Genomic DNA, 22851 nt, shown 5'->3' with positions numbered 1-22851 from the left:
AGAGCATGGAGGATGGGTCAAGTTTGGAAAGGATACACCTCAATTCCATGCACCTTCCATTGGCCAGAACTCAGTCGTGAGGTCCCACATAGATGCAGGACATGCTAAGCAATGGTTGTCAATGGCTAGAAACCCCTTCCTTGCAACAATTCTATGTTGTTAAAGGGGAGCATAAACTTTCGCCAGCTGACCGTGCTGCCACCCTTTCCTATAAAAGTGAGACACCATTAACAATTACATGTAAATGTTTGAGCAGGATTCCAGTTCTGAAATCCTAAGAGGGGAATTGCTAAGAGGGGAATAGAAGTTCACATTTTTCACCACAAAAGGGCTCACTGGGAAATTTTAGTAAGCTGTATCAGACTCTCTGAATGAAACCCATAGGGTGCTTTCACACCCAAAGTAGTAAAAGATAGATACACACAAAACAAAAATTAATGCAGAGGTTTTTTCTTTTTCAGTGTAACTTTATTTTACCACTTTTATTAGATCATTCCATTGTTTTCTCAAATGTTTTTCTTCTCGAATTTGCTACTATAATCTCAGAGGCTGCATCAATCAATCAATCAATCAATCTTTGCTGGAAATTTACTTGATGAGCATCTGTCATGGTATTTAATTATAGTTAACAGCAACCATAAAACAATGCATTAATTACATTTGCAGTTCTGAACTGTTCATCATGAAATTATGTGTCTCATGTTGTATTATGAAGTTTTTGCCAGGGAAAAAATCCAGAAATTTCCAACTATCACAGAACTCTGGGTCCTAATTAAGCAATCAGAGTCAACAAAGTGTGTATTAGTGTAAGATCACATACCTGGGGGGCATTAAAAAGCTGAAGTCTGTTCTCTGAAAGTCAATTACAATTTGTAGTGTCACAGTATCACTGTAAAATGTCCTATACTGTAACTGAAAGTATCTCCAGAGTTAAGAAGAGAAAGTTTCAATCCTTCTGTGGGTCACTCAGTCTGAAAGGCATTTACCTTTAGGTCCATACATAACTCTACTCAGTAAGAGTTTTTACCTAACTAACATATAAGTGAAATGGAGCAGGACCCTGTGGTCCTTGACCCCCCCCATGTCCTCAGCCTGCCTTTTGTCTGTGGAAAAACTTTAGTCAAACAATAAGTTTAATCAGAGAAGTGAGAAAATGCAGACGCAAAGGAAAAGAGTCAAACGAGACCAAATAATAATAGTTTAGTCATTAAGCAAAGTCAAGGACCTTTAGTCCCTCCTCAAGTGCTAGAGATAATATTCTGAGCCATATCCTGTGAACTGTCTATATTATAGATACTGAAATCCCCACCAGGTGGAAGAAGTTAACTACATGATAACCAGACTGTAGCCATGACATAAGCTGCCACAATTCTGAGAATTGGCCTCAAAGAAATGGGAACAAACTGATACTGGAACTGAAGACTAGTACTTAAAACAATCAAGAAGATGCTGATCAGACCTCCACACGACCAGTTTCAAGATGACTGTCAGAGCTGAGTGTGCTGTTTCTGCATGTAGCCCCCTCTCTCCGTCTATAAAAGCTCTTGCCCACTGATGGGGTGTAGGGGGGAGTCGGCCTTTGGACAAGAGTCCACCATCCCCCACCCCTCCAGGTTTCTGATCTCTGAAATAAAGCAAATTTTCCTTTCAACCAACCTTGCTTCTTTACTTGTTTTTGAGAAGGAAGCAGCTGGACCCACTTTAGGTAAGTTTTTGGCTCCCAGCATGAGGCTGCCCTCTCGCGATATCTGGCTCCCGGAATTTTCCCAAGCAGAGCAGCCTCCATGACACCGCACCGGGTTGGCTGCAAGGAGCCCGCTGCTTGTGGCTTGCTGGCACCGAGAGGGGATTTGGGGGGACATTCCTAGCAGATGCCGAAACCATTTGTTTCAGGGTTCCTCCCTGTTTCTCCTCTGCTCCTCACTGGCTGCCAAATTATGCTTTTCCTTGGTGGAACGGAAAGATACCTCTGGATGAGCTGACGAGCTCCAAGACCAAGTTAAGTCCACCGGTGCGCACCCAGTAAACTTCTCTTTTGAGCACAAAATGCTATTTGGGCATTTTGCCAATTGGTTCTGATGTGTGTCTGACATTGAGGACTGTTTGTGTTGGAGAGTGTTTGTTTGGCACTCCATATGCGTCATCCTTCTTGGAGGATTTGTGACAGTTCTGTCGTCTTGTGTGTGAAAGTATATTCCATTTGTGTGATTGATATCTTTGTTATCTTTTGTAAAATGGGAAATTCAGGTTCAATTCATTAGAAGAATTTTAGCTATGAGATTATGACTAAAGAGAAAGAAAGATAATTTTTTTTAACAGTGTATGGCAACAGCATTCTTCAGACTCCAGAGAAACCTGGTTAAGATAAAACTCTTTTGAAACTCCCAAACTGGTTCTTTTTGCATATCCAGTTAGAGAAATCTAGCTTGATAAAATACTGTTTTCAGAATTCTGACCCTGAGAGAACAAAAATACGCCTAGGAGAAAGCTTGAAGTTAACTCTTATCATGTCCTTGAAATACAAACACAGCCCACTTTGCCTGAGACTTCAGCCTTGTGTGAATTAGTAGAACTTCAAAATATAGGTTTACTAAACACACATCTTATACTACATTAAAGAGAAATTATACTATGAGGAAAATGGAAGTTTTTAGAAGTTATGGAATATGTTCTTAAGTTTGTCAATCTGTAAATGCTGGTATAACAGTTCAACTACTTGTTTCTTGGTTTTGTTAAGAATTTTAAGGGTTAAAAATTGTAATATGGAAAAATGATAAGGGAAGCATTTCAGTATGTAAAGCGAGTAAGATATGCATTGTCGGCGAGAGAAGCTACAAAGAGTGGAGATATTTTTCTTGAGGAAGAAAAGGAAAATAATTTTGTCCTAGAGCTGGTTATTTATGTATGGGGAAAATAGGGCCACAATATGGATCCAGAAAGTGATAAAAGGTTTATGAAAAAGGAACTTGGAGAAGACAATTTTGTATGTTGTCAGGATTGATTAAGATTAGATTGAATTTAATTAGATAAATGAATTTTGTTATTAATAGTAAGCTGGTACAGGACTGGAATCTGTTTTTCTTTCTCCCTGTTAAGAGAACAAAATTTTCCTGGAATATTGAGCTGCTTTTGATAACAGATGGTAAATTTCTTTCTCTAGCTAACTTTGAGTATTCCAAAGGGGCCTCTAGGCATCTCAGAAGAAATATTAAAGTAACTAGGGTTATTTGGTATGTTAAATTATATTGAAAACATTTGATACTTTCAGATCATACTGCTGAACTGGGTAAGAAATTTAAAGAATTCTAATGGAAAGCTATTGTTTTGCTTCAAACCATATTTGAAGGTTGGAAAAAATTGTCTAGTGAAGTTAACATAGAGTATAACTACTTATGATGTGTATCATTGCTGGCTTTAAGTTTAATACTAAAAGCACATGTATAATGCTTGTGTGACAATTGGGTATAAGTGATGTATAGCCTATAAAATGTTTCCCCATCAACATACCTTTCTGTACTTGTTTGTTATGTCTAATTAGTTGTCCCCCAATGTGGATGACTAGACAAATATATAAACAAAGTTGGCCTAGCACCAAGGGACATGAATGGACCCAGAGCAAGTAACTGAGCCGCTCTGGCAACGTTGGAAAAATATATTGATTTTTCAGTGCTTTCTATGGAAAGATTTACAATTAAAACTGAAAAATGATGGAAGAAATTTTCACATATTGAGGTATGGGGAAGTCATTCTGGCTTATGATTTAATCTGAATTTTAGGCTAACCAAAACAGCCTGTTTGTGGCCTATTAAACATACACTGTACATCTGCTTTAACCATTAAGGAAAAAAAGAACACATTTAGAGAGTAATACAAAGTTGTATTTTGATTATTATCCTCATTGTAATACATCTACTAATTTTCAAATGTTTGTCCAGGTACTATGACAAAGTAATCAAAAAGAGAGATAATGTTTTCATAATACAAAATATTGATGCTATAATGTTTTCATAACACAAAATATTGATGCTAAGCTTGGAACTTGAGATTACTTCCAATTCTCTGTCCATTCCCCAAATTAGGCAGGACTACACCCCACTTTAGCAGGAAGTAGCCAAGAACAGTTGTCACCCCAATCCCTCAAAGAGTTGGGAAAAATTGGAACAGAAATGTAAACTAAAACCAAATTCCTCTGCCAAGTCTATGATTAACCTCTCTATCCAAAACTTTATTCCCTATTTTTTTCTGTACCTGTCCCTCCTCAAGATTGAAGAGTATCAAAGAAAAGGGGAGATTGAAATGGAGCGGGACCCTATGGTCCCCCCCACCCTACTCCATGTTCTCAGCCTGCCTTTTTGTCTGTGGAAAAACTTTGGCCAAAGAATAAGTTTAATCAAGAAGTGAGAAAATGCAGAAGCAAAGAAAAACAGCCCAACAAGACTAAATAATAATAGTTTAGTCAGTATGCATAGTCAAGGAACTTTAATTCCTCCTCAAGGGCTGTAGATAATATTCTGAGCCATATCCTGTGAGCTGTCTTATAGATACTGAAACCCTCACCAGGTGGAAGAAGTTAACTACATGATGACCAGACTGTAGCCATGACATAAGCTGCCACAATTCTGAGAATTGGTCTCAAAGAAATGGGAACAAACTGACGCAGGAACTGAAGACTAATTGTACTTAAAACAAGATGATGCTGATCAGACCATGGCATGACCAGTTTCAAGATGACTGTCAGAGCTGAGTGTGCTGTTTCTGCATATAGCCCCCTCCCTCCGTCTATAAAAGCTCTTGCCCACTGATTGTAAGTTGGGGGGAGTAGGCCTTTGGACAGGAGTCCGCCCTACTCCAACACCCCTCAACCTGGGTTGCCAGCCTCCATAATAAAGGAAACTTTCCTTTCCACAAATCTTGCCTCTTTGTTGGCTTTTGAGCAGTGAGCAGCCAGACCCAACTTTTGGTAACAGGATTACAGGATCATATGGTAACTCTATTTTTAGTTTTTTTGAGGAACCTACATACTGTTTTCCATAGTGGCTGCACCAATTTACATTCCCACCATGGAATGTAAATGTAGGAGTGTTCTCTTTTCTCCACACTCTCTCCAATATTTATTCTTTGTAGACTTTTTGATGATGGCCATCTGACCTCTGTGAAGTGATACCTCATTTTGGTTTTGATTTTCATTTCTCTAATAATTAACAATGTTAAGTATCTTTTCATGTGCCTGTTGGCCATTTGTATGTCTTCTTTAGAGAATTGTCTATTTAGGTCTTCTGCCCATTGTTTTGATTGAGTTGTTTGTTTTTTTAATATTGAGTTGTATGAACTGTTTGTGTATTTTGGATATTAACCCCTTGTTGGTTGCATCATTTGCAAACATTTTCTCCCATTCTGTAAGTTGTCTTTTCATTTTGTTGATGGTTTCCTTTGCTGTGCAAAAGCTTTTAAGTTTGATTAGGTCCCATTTGTTTAATTTTGCTTTTTTTCTTTTGCCTTGGGAGACTGACCTAAGAAAATATTGCTACAATTTATTGTAGAAAATAAAATAGCAGAAAATATTTTGCTTTATGTTCTCTTCTAGGAGTTTTATGGTATCACGTCTTATATTTGGGTCTTTAAACCTAAATTTACCTAGCATCATAACTTTACCAATCTTGACTGATACACCCAGAATCTAAGCTCCCACCAATCTCAAGGTCAGAGAAAGAAGACAGTTTTCACCAGGAAAGTCTAAATCTTGCCTCCCAGATGATTGAAAGAGAGGAATTCCATTGTTCATTTCTCCCAGGGAAAATTGTATCTACAAAACTCACATCAAAAGTCAATAACTGATTATCAGTACATTTCCCAAAATATGGGTCATTCCGTATTTTTATTAATAACAGCTTTATTGAGATAGAGTTGGATGTAATTCACATACCATAATGTTCACTCTTTTAACATACATAATTTAGTGGTTTTTAGTATATTCACAGAGTTGTGCAACTATTGTCACTAATTTTAGAACATTTTTACTCTCCCCCAAAGAAATCCTGTTCCCATTAGCAGTTATTCCCCATTTCTGTCCTCTGCCCTCAGCATCTGGTTACAACTAATCTACTTTCTAGTTGTCTCTATGGACTTGCCTATTCTGGACATTTCATATGAATGAGATTCCACTCTATGTGGTCTTTTGTAACTGGCCTCTTTAACATAATGTCTTTGGGTTCATCCATGTTGTAGCAGGTATCAGTATTTCCTTTTTGTGGATGAATAATATTCTACTGTATAGATGTACCATATTTTGTTTATTTATTCATTAAACAAAATGGATAATGGACATTTAGGTTTTTTCTACTCTTCAGCTATCAAGAATGATGCTGCTGTGAATGTCTGTGTACAGGTTTTTGTATAGACATATGTTTTCAATTCTGGGTCATTCAATCTTGGAATTACATGTGGACCACAGACGGCCTTGTCCTTTTTCAAAATCTTTCTTCCACTCTGAGATGGTGAAGTTACACATCTGTAGTAGTTTCCTGTAACTGCTGCAGCAAATGACCACACTTTCGGCTTAAAACAACACAAATTTATCATCTTAAAGTTCTCAGGTCAGAAGTTCTAATTGGATCCTTGGGCTGAACTCTAGGTGTTGGCAGGTTCCTTTTCTGGCTTCTACAAGCTGCCTGCAGTCCTTGCTCTTGGTCCTCTTCTGTTTGCAAAGCCAGCAGTCTTTCTCACACTACATCATGGTGACTCTGTCTCTTCTGCCTCCTTCCTCGTTTAGAAGACTCCTGTGGTTATGCTGGGCCCACCTGGATAATTTAGGATAATCTTATTTTAAAGTTAGCTAATTAGCAACCTTAATTCCTCCTTACCATGTAACATTCCCAGATTCTGGCACAGACACTTTGGGGGGGCATTATTCTGCCTGCCACAATACCTCTTTAGTTGGCTTAGAGTCTCTGCTCCTAATCCTTTGAAACAACTGTTTGAATACACATACACACACACACTAAGGAAAAGCAATAAACTACAGACACAAGACAATACCTGAAAAAAAAAATCTATATGGTGGGAATGCAAAATGTTCAGCCACCTTGGAAGATAATGTAGCAATTTCTTACAAAACTAAGCATACTCTTACCATATGCTTCAGTAATCATGCTCCTTGATATTTACCCAAATGAGCTGAAAACTTATGACCCAACACAAACTTGTAACTTTATGCACAACTGCCAAAACTTGGAAGTAACAGGCATCCTTCAGTAGGTGCATGAGAAAACAAACTACGGAACATGCAGACGATGGAGTAGTGTTCAGTGATAAAAAAAAGTGTTATTAAGAAAAAACTTAAAAGATATAGAGGAAATTTAAATGCATATTGCTGAGTGAAAGAAGCTAATCTGAAAAAGCTACTTAGTGTATGATACCAACTATATGACATTCTGGAAAAGGCAAAAATATGGAGATGGTAAAAAGATCAGTGGTTCCCAAGAGTTTGGAGGAAAAGACTGAGGGATGAATAGGGCACATGGGATATTGAGGGTAGTGAAACTCCTCTCTATGACACTGTGATGGTAGAAACATGTTTACACATTTGTCAAAACCCCTAGAATGTACAACAAGAAGAGTGAACCTAATGTAAACTGTGGACTTTAGTTAATAATGTACCAATGTTCGCTCATCAATTGTAACACATGTGCCACACTAATGTGAGATATTAATAATAGGGGAAACTGTGTGTGGAGGGGTGAGGGGTTATATGAGAACTCTGTACTTTCTTCTCAATTTTTATATGAATGTAAAACTGCTCTAAAAAATAAATTGTATTAATTATTTAAAAATTCAAACTACAGAGATGTACTCTGACCACTATAAAAGTAAGGTTTCACATTATTTCTCAGAAAAGTGTAGGTCCTTAGATCTACCCTTCTCAAATGTCTGGATTTCAGAAATCTTTCTCTCATGTGTACAATTAAAAGCCTATCAGTGTGGTTTACCCCAAGCAAAAGGTCAGTTGGATTCAAAAATAAATTGTAGCCCCTAGCTGATAAAAGACAAAACTTCTAAACAACAGTTTTTACAGAATCAGCTCACTAAAGTTTCAGACACTCATAAAGCCCATCTCAGTCACCATCACCTTGTTGCACCTGTAACACAGTTAAGAAATCCAAGAATGGGTCTCTAAGCTCAGTAGCTATTTATATTAGCTGAAATTCAGAGGAATTTCATCTCAGATGGCAGCCACTGTACATTTAATCTCAAAGTAAGCTATTTTTGCACTTTTAAAGTCATCCTCAGACCCCCCGGGGTTTACTCCTTTAGAAAAGGAAAAAGTCTCCCCCAGTGAGTACTGAAATAGACATCTGAGCGCTGCCACCATCTCCTGCCTTCTGTGAGGATTTCTAGCAAGTCAAACTCACTCATTGTTAACAGTTCTCTTCAAAAATTATGAAAATGCAAGTCAATCACTAAGAGAGTGAGTTTATTTAAATCTTAGGCAAGGGTTTCCCTGATGGCGCAGTGGTTGGGAATCTGCCTGCCAATGCAGGGGACACGGGTTCGATCCCTGGTCTGGGAAGATCCCACGTGCCACGGAGCACCTAAGCCCGTGCTCCGAAACTACTGAGCCTGCACTCTAGAGCCCTTGTGCCACAACTACTGAGCCGGCACGCCACAACTACTGAAGCCTGTACGCCACAACTACTGAAGCCTGCACACCTGGAGCCTGTGCTCCGCAGCGGGAGGCCTGCGCACCTCGGCAGAGAGTGGCCCCCACTTGCTGCAACTGGGGAGGGCCCACGCACAGCAATGAAGACCTAACAGAGCCAAAAATAAATAAATTAAATAAATAAATTTAAAAAAAAATCTTAGGCAAGATTCTGGGCTGAGACTCTTAGAGGAGGTCAAAAAATTACAATTAACTTTTAATGCAAAACTGCTCAATTTGGTTATTCTTTTGTATTGAGCACACCACAATTAGGAATCTCTATAACTTTCTTTCAAGAACTGTGAAGTGTCTGGGATTTTATCCCACTTATATGCTAAGAAGCCTGTCACAATTTCATGGGTGCTGGTGGAAAGCTGAAGACTCCTGGGTCAGAGATGGAGGCTTTGCTACACGACACAGCGGGCAGCAGGGAGTGAGCACATGTATGTGTGTCAGTTATCCTTGTCCCTAAGTTCCACAGGGCAACACAGGAGGACCTGGATGGTGCAGGAGGCTGCGTTGCAGGAGATCAGCCTTAATTCATCTTAGGAAACTCACAATTTTTACAATGGCCGATAAACAGATCAGCCCTTTCCTCTGAGGAAAACTAGCTGCAAGGCTGCAAGCACATCTACTCTTGCTCTGGAGGGAGGCATTATCTCTGTCTTTCAAGGATTTTCACTATAGAAACATCTTCAAAAGAATATTCTGGGAGAAAGTCTTATAAGGCATGCAGAAACATGTGACCCAAGGAGAACCATCTCCTCATCTTTCCTTGAAGTTCCTGATATATGCTGTACTCCCTATAATAAGATAATCTGACTGATCTGACAAATCCACACCACTTTTTAATTTATTTTTATTTTATTTTGAAATTTTATATTGGAGTATAGTTGATTTACAGTGTTGTGTTAGTTTCAGGTGCATACCCTCTTTTAATATGTGTTTTGAGTGTTCCTTCCTATCAGAGACAGTGATTTGTCCAGAAGGGTTTAGATTCTCACCTATTGCCCCTTGAAATTGAAGCCTGGTTGGTGATGTGGTTGGTGGTCAGAGAGGAATCCAAGCTAATGGCCACATGTGAGCCCTGAACCAACAACTGCAATCAGCTGAGCTAGAAACCATCTATTAGATTCAGCCAAACACTGGGAGCAACCGTGCCTGCCATCTAACCCTAACCCTAACCCATACCCAATCAATCATCAATCCCGTTGACACACTTGGACCAGACTGCCCTCTCCAGCGCTCTCCTGCATGGTCCACATCCTCTCTTTGCCCTGCTAGACCTGCTGTATTGTCTCCTCACTGGCTCCTTTCCCTCCCGATTGCCTCCTCTCTCCCCAGTCTTATCCAACTTCACTCCGCCACTCACATAGCTGCCAGAATAAACTTCTAAAATGCAACTCTCAGCATGACACTTCTGTTCTGAAAAATCTACAGTATCTCACAGACTGCAGGATAAATGTCAGCTTCTTAGCATGGAACATGGATCTTCCTGTAATTTGGCTTCTGATTAAAACCTTATGCACAACACTCATTTTATCCTGTCTTCTGCCTCTAGCACTTTCACCAGCAAAATAGTGATAAAAATAGTATCAGCCACCTAGGTTGCTATGAGAATTATAGGTGTTAATACATGTTAATTGATCAAGACAATGGCTCATAATAGTTGCTCAAGGGGAGTCATGAGAAGAGTAATTCACTAGCTATATCAAACTATCAATTTCTCCAATAAGCTAGATGAGCCATGATCAACTCCCTGAAGGCTTCTTGGATACTCTGTTATCTTGGACACTACTTTTTCTCATTACAGAGCCTATAATAAAATATTGTCTTAAAAAAAATGCTTACAGTCCACTCTCCCCACTGCAGAGTAAAATCCAAAAGGCAGCTTTATGTTTTACCCATATTTGGATTCCTAAGGCCATCCCATTGTCTGTCACATAAAAAGCACTTAATAAATATTTGATGAACAGTGGTATGCTGTTTCTGTATTTATGGATACAAATGGAATACTACCAGCAGATCTTTCCACCATGTTCTTTTCAAGTCTTTAGGTTTTGTAGCTGTAGCCTTTACTTACAGATCTTCTGGAGTTCTTTGTTCTACTTTTTTTTCAGTTTTAATACTTTTTTATTGAAGTATAGTTGATTTACAATGTTGTGTTAATATCTGCTGTACAGCAAAGTGATTCAGTTATATTATATATATGTATATATATATATATATATATATATATATATTCATTTTTTAAAATATTCTTTTCCATTACGGTTTATCATAGCCTATTGAATATAGCTCCCTGTGCTATACAGTAGGACCTTGCTGTTTATCCATCCGATATATAAAAGCTTACATCTGCTAACCCCAACATCTCACTCCATCCCTCTGCCAACCCCTTCTCCCTTGGAAACCACCAGTCTGTTCTCTATGTCTGTGATTCAGTTTCTGTTTCATAGATATGTTCATTCATGTCATATTTTAGATTCCACATATAAGTGATATTATATGGTACTTGTCTTTCTCTTTCTGACTTAACTTCATTTAGTATGAAAATCTTTAGTTGCATCCATGTTGCTGCAAATGGCATTATTTCCTTCTTTTTTTTTTTGGTATCCAATGCGTGTTCATTTATTTTACACTTACAGAAGAAATCGCCCCATCCCCCCCAAAAGTCTCTTTTTACAAACATTTAAAAATTAAAACTAAATGAAGATAGACAAGTTAATTTCAGTACAATTATTTTTCAATGTAGCTGTCATAATTAGAGTTTAAATTTCCTACAAGTGACCAATGTCCAAGTGACTTACAGGGAAATCCTGGTTATTGGCCAAAAGGAAAATTCCATATTACAAGTTAGCAAATTCTAGTACAAAAATAGTCCATGTGTTGGAATAGGCTTTCTTTTTACATAGATCTCAGGTCAGTCTACTGACTGCATAATACGCTAACGTCTCACGGTTCTCTCTTTCACAAATGGCTCATTCGTCATAGCTGGAGCAGCACGGCGCCTATAGGGCTACTGTCCACCTGGGGACCGTGCTGGAGACAGCAGGCCTGGGCTGCCTCACTGGCCCCGGGGCAGCTGGGCAGAGCCCCAGCTCCGCACCGGGGTCCTGGAGGGAGGAACGAGTTGCAGGCAGAGCCGCTCCCCCTGAGGGAGAAACAGGCCCAGGACACAGGGGAAGTGTGCCCAGGGGCTGGGCCCGTACTTGTGCAGGACAGCCCACCTCCTGCCAGTGTCTCCTCATCCTGTAGCCCAGCGAGATAAGAGGCCGACCTGCGTGTCCTCAGCGGCGAGAGTGTGGCCCTGCCCTTGCTGCGGCTGGGCAGGCTACTTGTCCCTCAAGATGTCGAGCTGTTCCTGATACTCGGTGAAGAGGCGCTGGAAGCGGAGGTTCTGCCCGATGACTGGCAGCAGCTCCTTCAGCAGGTCCCTCTTCCGCAGACCCACTACTGTTGACTCCCATTGGCTTCCAGTGGAGGAGTGAACGGGCCCCAGTAAGTCCTTGCATATTTCTCCGAGTCGGTATTCAAACCCTTCATTCACGAGGTATCGCACGTAGAGGAGGAGCCAGTGGCGGTACTCGTGGCTGGAGCGCAGGGTGAGCGCTGCGGCGACCTGGCTCTCCAGGTAGGCCAGGGTGGTCTCCTGCTGCACCGTGTGAGGCACGGAGAAGAGCCGGGCTGCCTGCCTCCCCGAGGTGGAGGCGCGGCCCTGGACTATGGCTAAGGGTCCCGAGCACAGCATGGCGTCCTGGGGTGGCAGGCTGCTCCTGAAGTCTGCACACTGGGCCAGGGAGTCCTGCTTGTCAGAAACCAGGTTCCACGCAGACAGTGATGGGTTGAAGCAGTAGGCCTTCCCGTCCGACAGGTTCATCACGGGGATTCCATGCTGCGTCAGCAAGATCTGTGACACCGTCATGTCACTTCCTGCCAAGATGGAGTGTAGGGACTCTTCCTTCACCACCACTATCTGCCTGTGCACATCCCAGACAGACAGCGTGGCTGTGACGGTGAGGGCCATGACGTAGGAGCCGGTACAGTGCAGGGTGGAGATCGGGGATGGCAGCAGGATGGGAGGGAGGAGGCGGCGACCACAGGTGGAGAACACGGACAGCATCCGCTTTTCACAGGCGACACACACCACGTCACAGCTGCCGGCAGCGGTGAGGATCTGGCTGGTGAGCACCGTCTCCCACTGCTTCCCTTCCCGGCTGCACTTCAGGCGGCTCAGCTTTATGCCCCCCACGGCTGTCACCTCGTTCTCCACCTCTATGTACATGGAGGGGTCAGAGCTCACCTGCAGGGTGAAGGCTCTCTGGGGGCCCGGCACGGGCAGCTTCAGCGCAGCTGCTGGGACGGACAAACACACGGCGTCCTTCTCTGCGGTCAGGGCAGCTGGGGACTGCACAGACAGGGACATGGGCATGAGCCGCGAGTCCTTCCGAGGCCGCCGTTTCTTCTTCTTCTCCACCGTTTCCACCTCGAGCTCCAGCTTCCTCTTGGAGAGCGAGGAGGGCTTAGCCCTCCTCTCCAGGACATCCCGGGGCCGCAGCTCCTTCACAAGGCTCTGCTCTTTCAACCTTTCCATAGCCGTCGGGGGCAAACCGGCCAAGGCAGAAGCCCCCGGCGTGGCTTTGGAGCGCTCCGTGAATCGGGAGTCGAACGCTGTCATAGGTTCGATCTTGGACGGGGTTGCCAGGATGGAGGGGGACGGTGCAGCGGGAGCAGAGGCCGCATTCACGCTGTCCTTACTGACAGAATCGCCCACAGGCCTGGTGCCGGTCGCCGCCACAGGCTCTGTGGAAGGCTTCGAGGTGCCGAAGGGGACGGGGGTGCTGGAGTCCAGCGGCAGCAGCTGCGGGCTGCTGTGAGAGGTGAGCATGGTGCCCGCCAGGGAACCCGAGAGCGGGATGCTGTTGGAGAAGGCCGTGGAGAAGTCCCCAGTGTCCAGCTGTGCTATGCAGAGAGGCGTGATTCTCCTCCGACCATCTGCTGTCCGAGTCTCAACTTGTTTCTTTAAAAGATTCTTCCTGATGTCCTCCAGACTCTCCCCGTTGACGACGCCAGTGACCGAGGTAGCGGAGCCTGTCTCTCTGGCCGCAGAGCCCTTCTGGTCCAGCTGCTGCTGCTGCTGCTGCCTCCGCTGGTACTTGAGAATCTCGGGGTTCTCGATGACGGCGGTGGAGAGCTGGGTCTCGGTCATGATGGCCAAACTCTTGCCGTAGGTGGACTGATGGATGCGGCTCTTCTCTTCGCTCAGGGGGTCTCCGAGCTCGTCCTGGGAGAAATCCAGGAACGCCACAGAGCCGTCCATGGAGCACACCAGGATGCCCAGCCGGTTCAGAGTCCAGGAAATGTCCATGACGGATTTGTCAAACAGCTCATGGATGACAACCAAAGGCCGTTTTAGACACGTGAGCCAGACAGAGAGCGAGCGGTCCTTGCTGCCGACAGCACAGCAGCAGTACGGGCAACTGGGTTTCGCAGAGCTCCCGTTCTTCTTCTTCTTCTTGAAGATTTTTGGGTTGAATTTCACGACAGTCACAGCTTTCCGGTGCCCGACAAAGTCCATGTTGGTCTTCCAGCCCTCCCGTTCGATGATCTGGGCAGTGGGGCCGGAGTTGTTCATGGCGTGGGCGGACACGAGGTAGTGCCCGTCAGGGGACCAGCTGAGCCGCAACACGTGGGTCGTCCCTCCACACTCATCAAAAGGCTTGGTGATGCTGGTCTCTAACTGCCAGTCCAGCGTCCTCCACACCTTCAGGCTGCGGTCGTCGGCTTGAGAGGCAATGTATTTACCAACAGGGTCCCAAGTCAGGCCCTTCACCAGGCCAGAATGGCCTCTCAGAGTAGCTAGGATTTCTGGGAACTTCGCTGCGTTCGAGATGACCACGGTGTTGTCCACGCTGCACGAGGCCAGCCAGGCGTCATGGGGGGACCACGCTACGTCCATCACATCGCCTGAGTGACTCCGCAGGATGGAGACACATCGCCACTGCTCCACGTTGGCAAGCTTGCCACTGGAGCCGAACACGGTGCTGGGGCCGATGTACGTAGCCCGCTTCCACACCATTATCAGTTTGTCATCTCCCCCAGAAGCTAAATACATCCCACTGTTTGACCACCGCACGCAGTTCACACATGCTAAGTGATTGTCCATCTGGCAAAGCATCTTGGGGACATTTTCATCCTTCTCGTCATCCTCCTGTAGGACTGGAGACGTATTCCAGATTACAACCTTCCCAGAATCCTGTCCTTATCCTCCAGTTGCGAACTTGGTCCCGTCAGGGTGAATATCAACTGAAAAAATTGGCTTGCCATTGTGGTTGACCCAGGTCGGCTTCAGGAGCTTCATTGTTCGGCCGCTGCCGCCGCCGGACTGAGGCGAGAGCCGCGTCCCTCAGCGCGCCCGGGCCTTGGAGCTGCCGCCGCCCGCCCGCGCCGCCCACCCTCCAACCGCCGCCCGCCCCGCGCCCTCAGCGCCGCCGCACCATCGTCGACCTGCGCCCCCCGCCGCCGCCGCAGCCGCCACAGCCGCATCCCCCGCGCCGCTCCTCCTCCGGCGGCTCCCAGGCAACGCCCTATTTCCTTCTTTTTTATGGCTGAGTGGTATTCCATTGTATAGATAGATGCCCCGCCTCTTCTTTATCTGTTGATGGACATTTAGTTTGTTTCCATGTCTTGGCTATTGTGATAGTGCTGCTATGAACATAGGGGTGTATGTATTGTTTTGAATTATGGTTTTGTCTGGATATATGCCTAGGAGTGGGATTGCTGGATCATATAATAATTCAATTTTTCGTTTTCTCCTTAAGTCCTTTGCTCAGAAACCTAATAGTTTCTGATTGTCACATCTTATCTTCCCCTCTCCCCCACACCCCCGCTGTGGCTAGAATTATTATATGTGAATAATTCAGGAGTCATATTCATACTATTTCTTGTTGATAAATCTATTAGGCAGGCTTTTGGGTACTGATTTTTTAGTTAGTCCAGAAACTCAGTGTAGAAATATCTCACCTTATAAGATCCATTTACTTAGAATTTAAGTGAAAGGAAGGTGTCATTTCTTTGCTGCTGTATTTTGTCTCACTACCCCTTCTTGTTAGTTTTCATTTTTGTCTGTAGTTTTCTATGTAGATTCTAGAAAATAAAACAGGAAACACATTCAAGGAATCCCCTATGTACTCAATTATCTTTAAGAATACATGATTCTGATCACTTTGTTAAGGTGATATTCACCAGCTTTCTCCACTGTAAAGCTGCTATTTATCCTTTTGTAATTAATCAGTATTTATATGGAGATGCTTCGAGACGATGTAAATATTCTGTTCCTCATCAAGCTTTTATTCACTAACTTAGTCTCTGTTGATAATTGTTGCCTGGGTCAGTTATTACTATCGTGAGCTCCAAAAGTGATGATTTTCAAACTCACATCATGTGTCCCTTATGTAATGCATTAGGAATGACAAAACATCACATATGTGGTGTTCCTACCCAAAATGTATAACTTGAATCTGATCATGAAAGAAATCAGACAAGCCAAAATTGAGTATATTATGCAAAAGAAATGGCATGTAATGTTAAAAATGTCCATGTCGTGGAAGAAAAAGAAAGGCCGAGGAACTACTACAGATCAAAGGAGCCCTAAGAGACATAAGATTTAAATGCAATGTGGTATTTAAATGGATTGGGTACTGAACCAGAACAATTCACCATAAAGGGCATTATTGGGACAACTGGTGAAACTGGGGTGTTGACTGTGGATTAGACAATCATATTGTATCACTGTTAAATTTCACAAATATGGTAACTGCACTGTGGTTATGTGAGGAGAATAGCATTGTTTAATAAATATATAATTGGTGCTAAGGAGTAATAGGGGATGATGTAGGTAACTTACTCTCATGGTTCAGAAAAAATAGTACACATATATATTCAATTACAGCAAGAATGATAAGAGTAGTGTGGCAAAGTGTTAACAATGGGTGAATCTAGATAAAGGGCTCATGAGAACTCTGTACTACTCTTGCAATTTTTCTTTTAAGTTTGAAATTATTTTAAAAAATTCAACTCTTGCTCTGCATAAAAAAAATATGAGTCTATGATCTTGGACATTTATTGTTGTTTTTGAATATGAAAAATCTTTTTTAAATACTATATTAGAAGTCTGTTCTCCTTTTGGTTTATACTTCTTACCTGCAAGAAACTTCTCTGTATATGTATTCTCCAATTGTAGAGAAACCCCTATTTACAAAAACAAGATAGGTGAGACTATATAGTAAGCAAAGGACACTAGAAGTACTGACACAATCAAGCCTTTGGGAGCCTGGAATATCAATCATTGCAATTAATGATTCAAAAGCATCTCTGTAAATCCAGCTCTCTTTACTTCCCCTTAGCAGCTTGTGGCCACTGGTCTCTTGCCTAAAGATTATGCTATTGCTATTCTCAGGACTTAGCTTTTTCTACCGCTGATTTCCTCTACTATATCTGTTTCTCCTTGTGTATCTTGCCTTCAAAATTTTTCAGAGGAAGGTTTGGTTGGGTTACTTAGTCAGCATCTAATATTGAGCAATGCCATTGGGTGGAGTCCAGTACATCTCAAAGGCAGCTGGACTCCCCATGTCAAGCTTAGGATCCCAGTTTGATGTACATCAGAATCAACCCAACTATAAATTCATAGCAGAGATGGTATTCCATGTTATAGCATGAATTCGAGTTATGGCCAGTGGATCATAGAACGCAAAGAAAAGAAACCTATGAGACTAGAACAACTCGTGTCACTTTCTTCAAAGGGGTCATTCCTTTCCCCCCTCACTCAGACCTGTCAGGGGAAATGAAGGTTGGCTAGTGCCTATCTGAGTAAATCTACCTATCCCCCATGGAAACCAAATGTACTTTATCTGTGCTACAGCACAGGTATAAGAAAGCATGGTCATTTGTGCCATGAAACTCATGGAGTTTGAAATCAAAGAGACCGGCTCCAATTCCTACCCCCATCACTTATTGGCTTCATGGTTTTGGAAAATTAACTTGTCTGAATCTTGTATTCCTCACTGGTCAAACAAAGATGACAATAATAGCCCCTTGGAGGAGATTAAACAAGATGATATGTACAAAGCATTTAGCATAGTGTTTGGCACATAATAGGAGGTCAGTATATGACAATGGTTGTTATTATTACTATAAAATCTGCTTTAAAGCTATTGCCTATGTGCAGCTAAGGGCAGTGTATAAAGCTTTTTTCACCATATTAATCTGTAGGTGTGAGGATCTGCCCTGTATTTTCGGTTCCTCTGCTTTCTGACGCCGTTTTAAAAAGAATATTTAAAATTTTTTGAAATTGTTTAAGACTCACAAGAATTTGTACAATTAGTTCCCATGTATCCTTCACCCTACTTCATCCAAAGATAATATCTTATCAACATTGTATTTGTCTAAACTAGGAAATTGACATTGGTACCAACTATGAACTCAACTATAGAACTTATTTGAATTCACTGGTTGATTTTTTTCCTCCTTTCTTCCAATTCTCTTTTACCGCAATCTCTTTCTTTCTCTTATTCCTGATGCATTTCTAGTTTACAGGTGACAATTTCCAAACTTAGAATTAACAAAAATGAAGCGTCCTATTTCATTGCACAGTACCACAAGATGTTTGTGAGCCCACGTTGTCATAGTCATCCTACTCTCAGAAAGGTGGGCTGAGACCTCTCTGTAAAACATTGGTCTTTTTCTTTCTGGGAATGACCTGAAGACTAGCAGAATGGCTCTTCCAATGGCTCTTCTTCTTACTCAGAAAGAACCACATGGAGTCTGGTAGGAGTGGGGGAGAAGCCATCTAGTTGGGACCCATACTCCTGACAGGTGACCCAGAAGAGGAGGGGGGATATCACAGGCTCAGGAATCTTCCCTGGGGAGTGAGGGATTCAAGCCCCACATTGGGCATCCCAGCCCTGGGGTGAACATTGCACCCCAATGTTCATAGCAGTACTATTCACAATAGCGAAGATAAGGAAACAACCTAAGTGTCCATCAACAGATGAATGGATAAAGAAGATGTGGTACATATATACAATGGAATATTACTCAGCCATAAAAAAGAGTGAAATTCTGCCACTTGTGACAACATGGATGGAGCTGGAGGGTATTAGGCTTAATGAAATAAGTCAGAAAGAGAAACACAAATACTATATGTTTTCACTTATATGTGAAATCTAAAAATAAAACAAATAAATATAATAAAACAGAAACAGACTCACAGATACAGAGAAAAAACTAGTGGTTACCAGTAAGGAGAGAGGTCAGGGGAGGGGCAAAATAAATGAAGGGGATTAAGAGATACAAACTAGTAAGTATAAAATACAGCACAGGGAATGTAGCCAATATTTTATAATAACTTTGTATGGCGTGTAATCCCTAAAAATATCGAATATTGTATACCTGAAACTAATACTGTAAGTTAGCTATACTTCAGTAAAAATAAAGGAAGCTCCTACTTGTTGCGGTTAGGGTAGTCTTTGACTTACATCTATTAATGAATAAATAACTTCTATCTATCTGGGATAGAAGAATTAAGAATTAAGTTTTCTAATTCAAGATTTTGATTTTATACCACTTTTAATTCATGATCTAATGAAGTGGAGAAATTTTTACCTTTGAAGAGTAGATACTAAGTAATTTTCTCTAAAGGAAAGAACTGCTTTTGGAAAAATACATTGGGAAGTACCGGGTCAGAATGTGAGTCCTGCAAGAGTGGGTGTGAGTTGATGCCGAATGCCTGAAGAAGGGCGTTCCTCTACCTGAAATAAGAGCAGGAGTAGTTCGTTGTTTTCATCTCAGAGGGAAAGGGATGTGAGTGGCTACAGGACATTCTTGAGGAGGTGAATTCTTATGATTCCTCTTAAGATTATTTATATTGCTATAGTTTGAGCCCCTCTTTTATCTTTGCCCAAAACTCTTCAGTGAAGTCTGTTAAACTCATGTTCATTCGTGTTTTTCACGTGTTCATGTATTCATGCATTCATTCAACAAATTTTATTTTTATTTATTTATTTATGGCTGTGTTGGGTCTTCGTTTCTGTGCGAGGGCTTTCTCTAGTTGTGGCAAGCGGGGGCCACTCTTCATCGCGGTGCGCGGGCCTCTCGCTATCACGGCCTCTCTTGTTTCGGAGCACAGGCTCCAGACGCGCAGGCTCAGTAACTGTGGCTCACGGGTCCAGCTGCTCCACGGCATGTGGGATCTTCCCAGACCAGGGCTCGAACCCGTGTCCCCTGCATTGGCAGGCAGATTCTCAACCAATGCGCCACCAGGGAAGCCCAACAAATTTTAACTGAGCAACTTTTATGTTCTCAGTATATTCAGGGCTTTGAAGTTACAGCAGTGAACATGTCTGAGTCCATGATCTCTTGGAGCTTACATTCTACTTGGGTAGACAGACAATAAACAGATTAATAAATGCACAACATGTCGACAAACTCTCAAATATTATGAAAAACATTAAAGCAGGGTATTGAGGTAGTGTGTTATTTTAGGTAGGGCGTGGAGGAGGTGACATTCATTCCTGAATGAAGTGAGGATGAAGTCTGGAAGAACAGTGTTCCAGGCAGAGGGAACAGCAGGTGTAAATGTCTTTGAGGAAGAAGTCAGCTCGGCATGTTTAATAGAAAATAGCCTCGTGTGCCTTGAGACCCGTGAGAAACAGGGAGAGTTTTAGGAAATGATGTGCATGATCGTTATGGAAGATAAGAAAGGACTAAGTTCCGTGTAGTGAAATGAGTGGAACAGAAGAAACTTCCAGAACCCAGGGGCCTGAAAGTTGTGCCGGCTTTGAGAGTATAAGCCATCATCTCCTTACACCATGCTAGAAAACTTAGATACTAATTTGGACTTCCGAAAAGAAGGGACTGGTGAGGGCTGAAGACATTATGGTTTCATTTTGGAGGGACAAGGAGACACTATGGTTTCCTCTGACGGAGTACTTTAGAAATACTTGAACCTTTATCAAAATTTTAATTTTAGGTCATCATAGTTTTCAAGAAGCCATTGTGTCACTACTGTTTAATAAGACATTAAATTCTGGTAATAAAATCACTAGGATGTAAACTACACAAGAGAGCATCTTTGTCTTGTTCCATACTTCTCAGCTCCTAGGGAAGTGCCTGGCACATAACAGGAAATCAATAAGTACTTGCTAATGGAGTGAAAGTAACAAATCATTCAAGTTTGAAATCCAAACAGTACACATACCCATCCTTAAAGAAGTAAATTTGTTTATTTATTTGAAACTTTAATATCATGGATAATTATGTATTTTTCTCTAGCCAGAGGGTAAATAGCACACAACCCATGATTTCATCTTGGCTTCCTAAGGAGGATATTTTTTATGAAAAAATATAATTTGATCACAGAACATCTGTAATAGCTTCCAATATTTTCAAGTAATAAATGCTTAATTTAGGTAGCCAATGTTCCCAGATCTAGTGACGTATCTTATTACCCAGAAGAATTGGTTTGAATAGTGTCAATCTAAATTGAAAATATGCCAGGTTCATTAACACCAGCATTAACAGACTTTTTAATTAAATTGCTGATTCTGTCAATAATATTGTTTACTGTTGTTTCTGAAAAGAGTCAGATAAGTATTTCTCTTTTTATAACTCTTATTTGATAACTTTTATTTCATATAGGTGTGGAGTGGGGTAAAGTTTCAACAAAAGCGCAAGAATACAAACAAAATTTCATGATGTTGTTTTATTGCTGTAAAAATAAAGGTGTTTTAGTTTGCTCCCCCAAACAGAAGTTTTCCTTATCAGAAACTTTGAATGTACTAATGAATTAATTAAAATTTGCTGTTTTAAATGTACAGATTGATTCTCTAGAATTCTGGTTCTTAGATATATTTTTGATGGAATCTTCAACATTTGTTTATCATATAGCTTTCAGTGTGCTAGAAGTGTGGCCAGACAACACAGTCGAGAAGAGTCTACACTGACAGATTTGCCTAGGGCAGGCTTCAGCTGCAGAGAGCTGCCCTGACTGAGGTCACACCCTCTGGGGCCAACCGCACCCAGGGACTGAGCCAGGCAAGGCTGTGCAGGCCCCAGCATCCCAACCCAACACTGGACAGTGCTGACAGCCAGAGGCCCGGCAGGTTGGTGAGGCTCCGTCAGGCCTGCTTCCCAGTTTGCCATCTCTCTCTCTGCCCAATCCTGTTTCCTCCCCTTCCTTTTGGTATGTGTTGATTATGACTCTAATAAATACCTTGTACCCCACATTCCACCTTAGCATCTGCTGTTCTAAAGAATCCCAACTGTGACACACAACGAATGCCACACAGTAGCAGAAATTCAGACCTGACACAAGCCCATGGAACTGTCAACAGTTTAGCTGTGTAGACTCACTCTTACCATATTATTAACATTCCGGTGATGCAACTTTATATTTGACACCATTGAATGTTTGGGGCTCTATTTATAGTGACCTGGTGGATTTTTGTTTTATTGTGTTGTATTTTATTTTATAGTGTTAATCAATACTTTAAACTTCCTCTCAATTTTCATCAAAAACAAGAGTTTTCCTTGTTCCCTCACCCTCTCCACTGATGGCTAGGACAGTAGCAGACAGGCCAGCTATCTTTAGGGAGGAAAGAATGGCTGCTTCTCTGCTTCCTTCTCAACTGGCTGATGGAGCGTCAACCTCCTCCAGGGCCAAGGCCGGGGAAGGATCGTCCCAGAGCACACACTGCCTTTTGCTCCAGTCGTTGGAGCAAGTGCAGGCACCTCCTGGACACTTATAGAGTATTCAGCTGGAGTGCTCAGACTTACTATATCTGAGCACTCCAGCTGAATTTCTAATTTAACATCCTGTCTCCTACAGTGATTTCCACTTTCTTATGCTTAGTATTTGTGTGGTCTATCTCTTTACATTCTTTCATTTTCAATTTTTCTGTATCTTTATTCCCTAGAAATATCGCTGGTGAAAAGCATGTAGGTGGGTATTTTTATATGCAGTCTGTCAGTGTAAGTGGCAGAATTGGCCACCTTTCCAGACAATCCTATGGCTGGCATATGTGAGTAGTAGGGACTCAAGACCTTTCCAGGAGCACTAATGGGGCTGGCAGAGGTTGCTGGTGGCAGCCTCAGCCTCA

At 42.2% G+C, this 22851-nt stretch overlaps 1 protein-coding gene across 1 annotated transcript; it reads right to left on the bottom strand.

Moving 5' to 3' along the window:
• Window positions 1-11833: 11833 nt before the first annotated feature.
• Window positions 11834-15056, bottom strand: LOC132374064 (protein HIRA-like). Its single transcript, XM_059937561.1, is given in 1 exon segment — window positions 11834-15056. A coding segment is annotated over 1 exon segment (3027 nt). The 3' UTR covers window positions 11834-12029.
• Between the last annotated feature and the right edge of the window lie 7795 nt (window positions 15057-22851).

The sequence above is a fragment of the Balaenoptera ricei genome, chromosome 11 (assembly GCF_028023285.1).
Source record: "Balaenoptera ricei isolate mBalRic1 chromosome 11, mBalRic1.hap2, whole genome shotgun sequence".
Lineage (NCBI taxonomy): Eukaryota > Metazoa > Chordata > Mammalia > Artiodactyla > Balaenopteridae > Balaenoptera > Balaenoptera ricei.
Note: the sequence above shows the minus strand (reverse complement) of the source record. Positions and strands in the feature narration are given on the sequence as shown.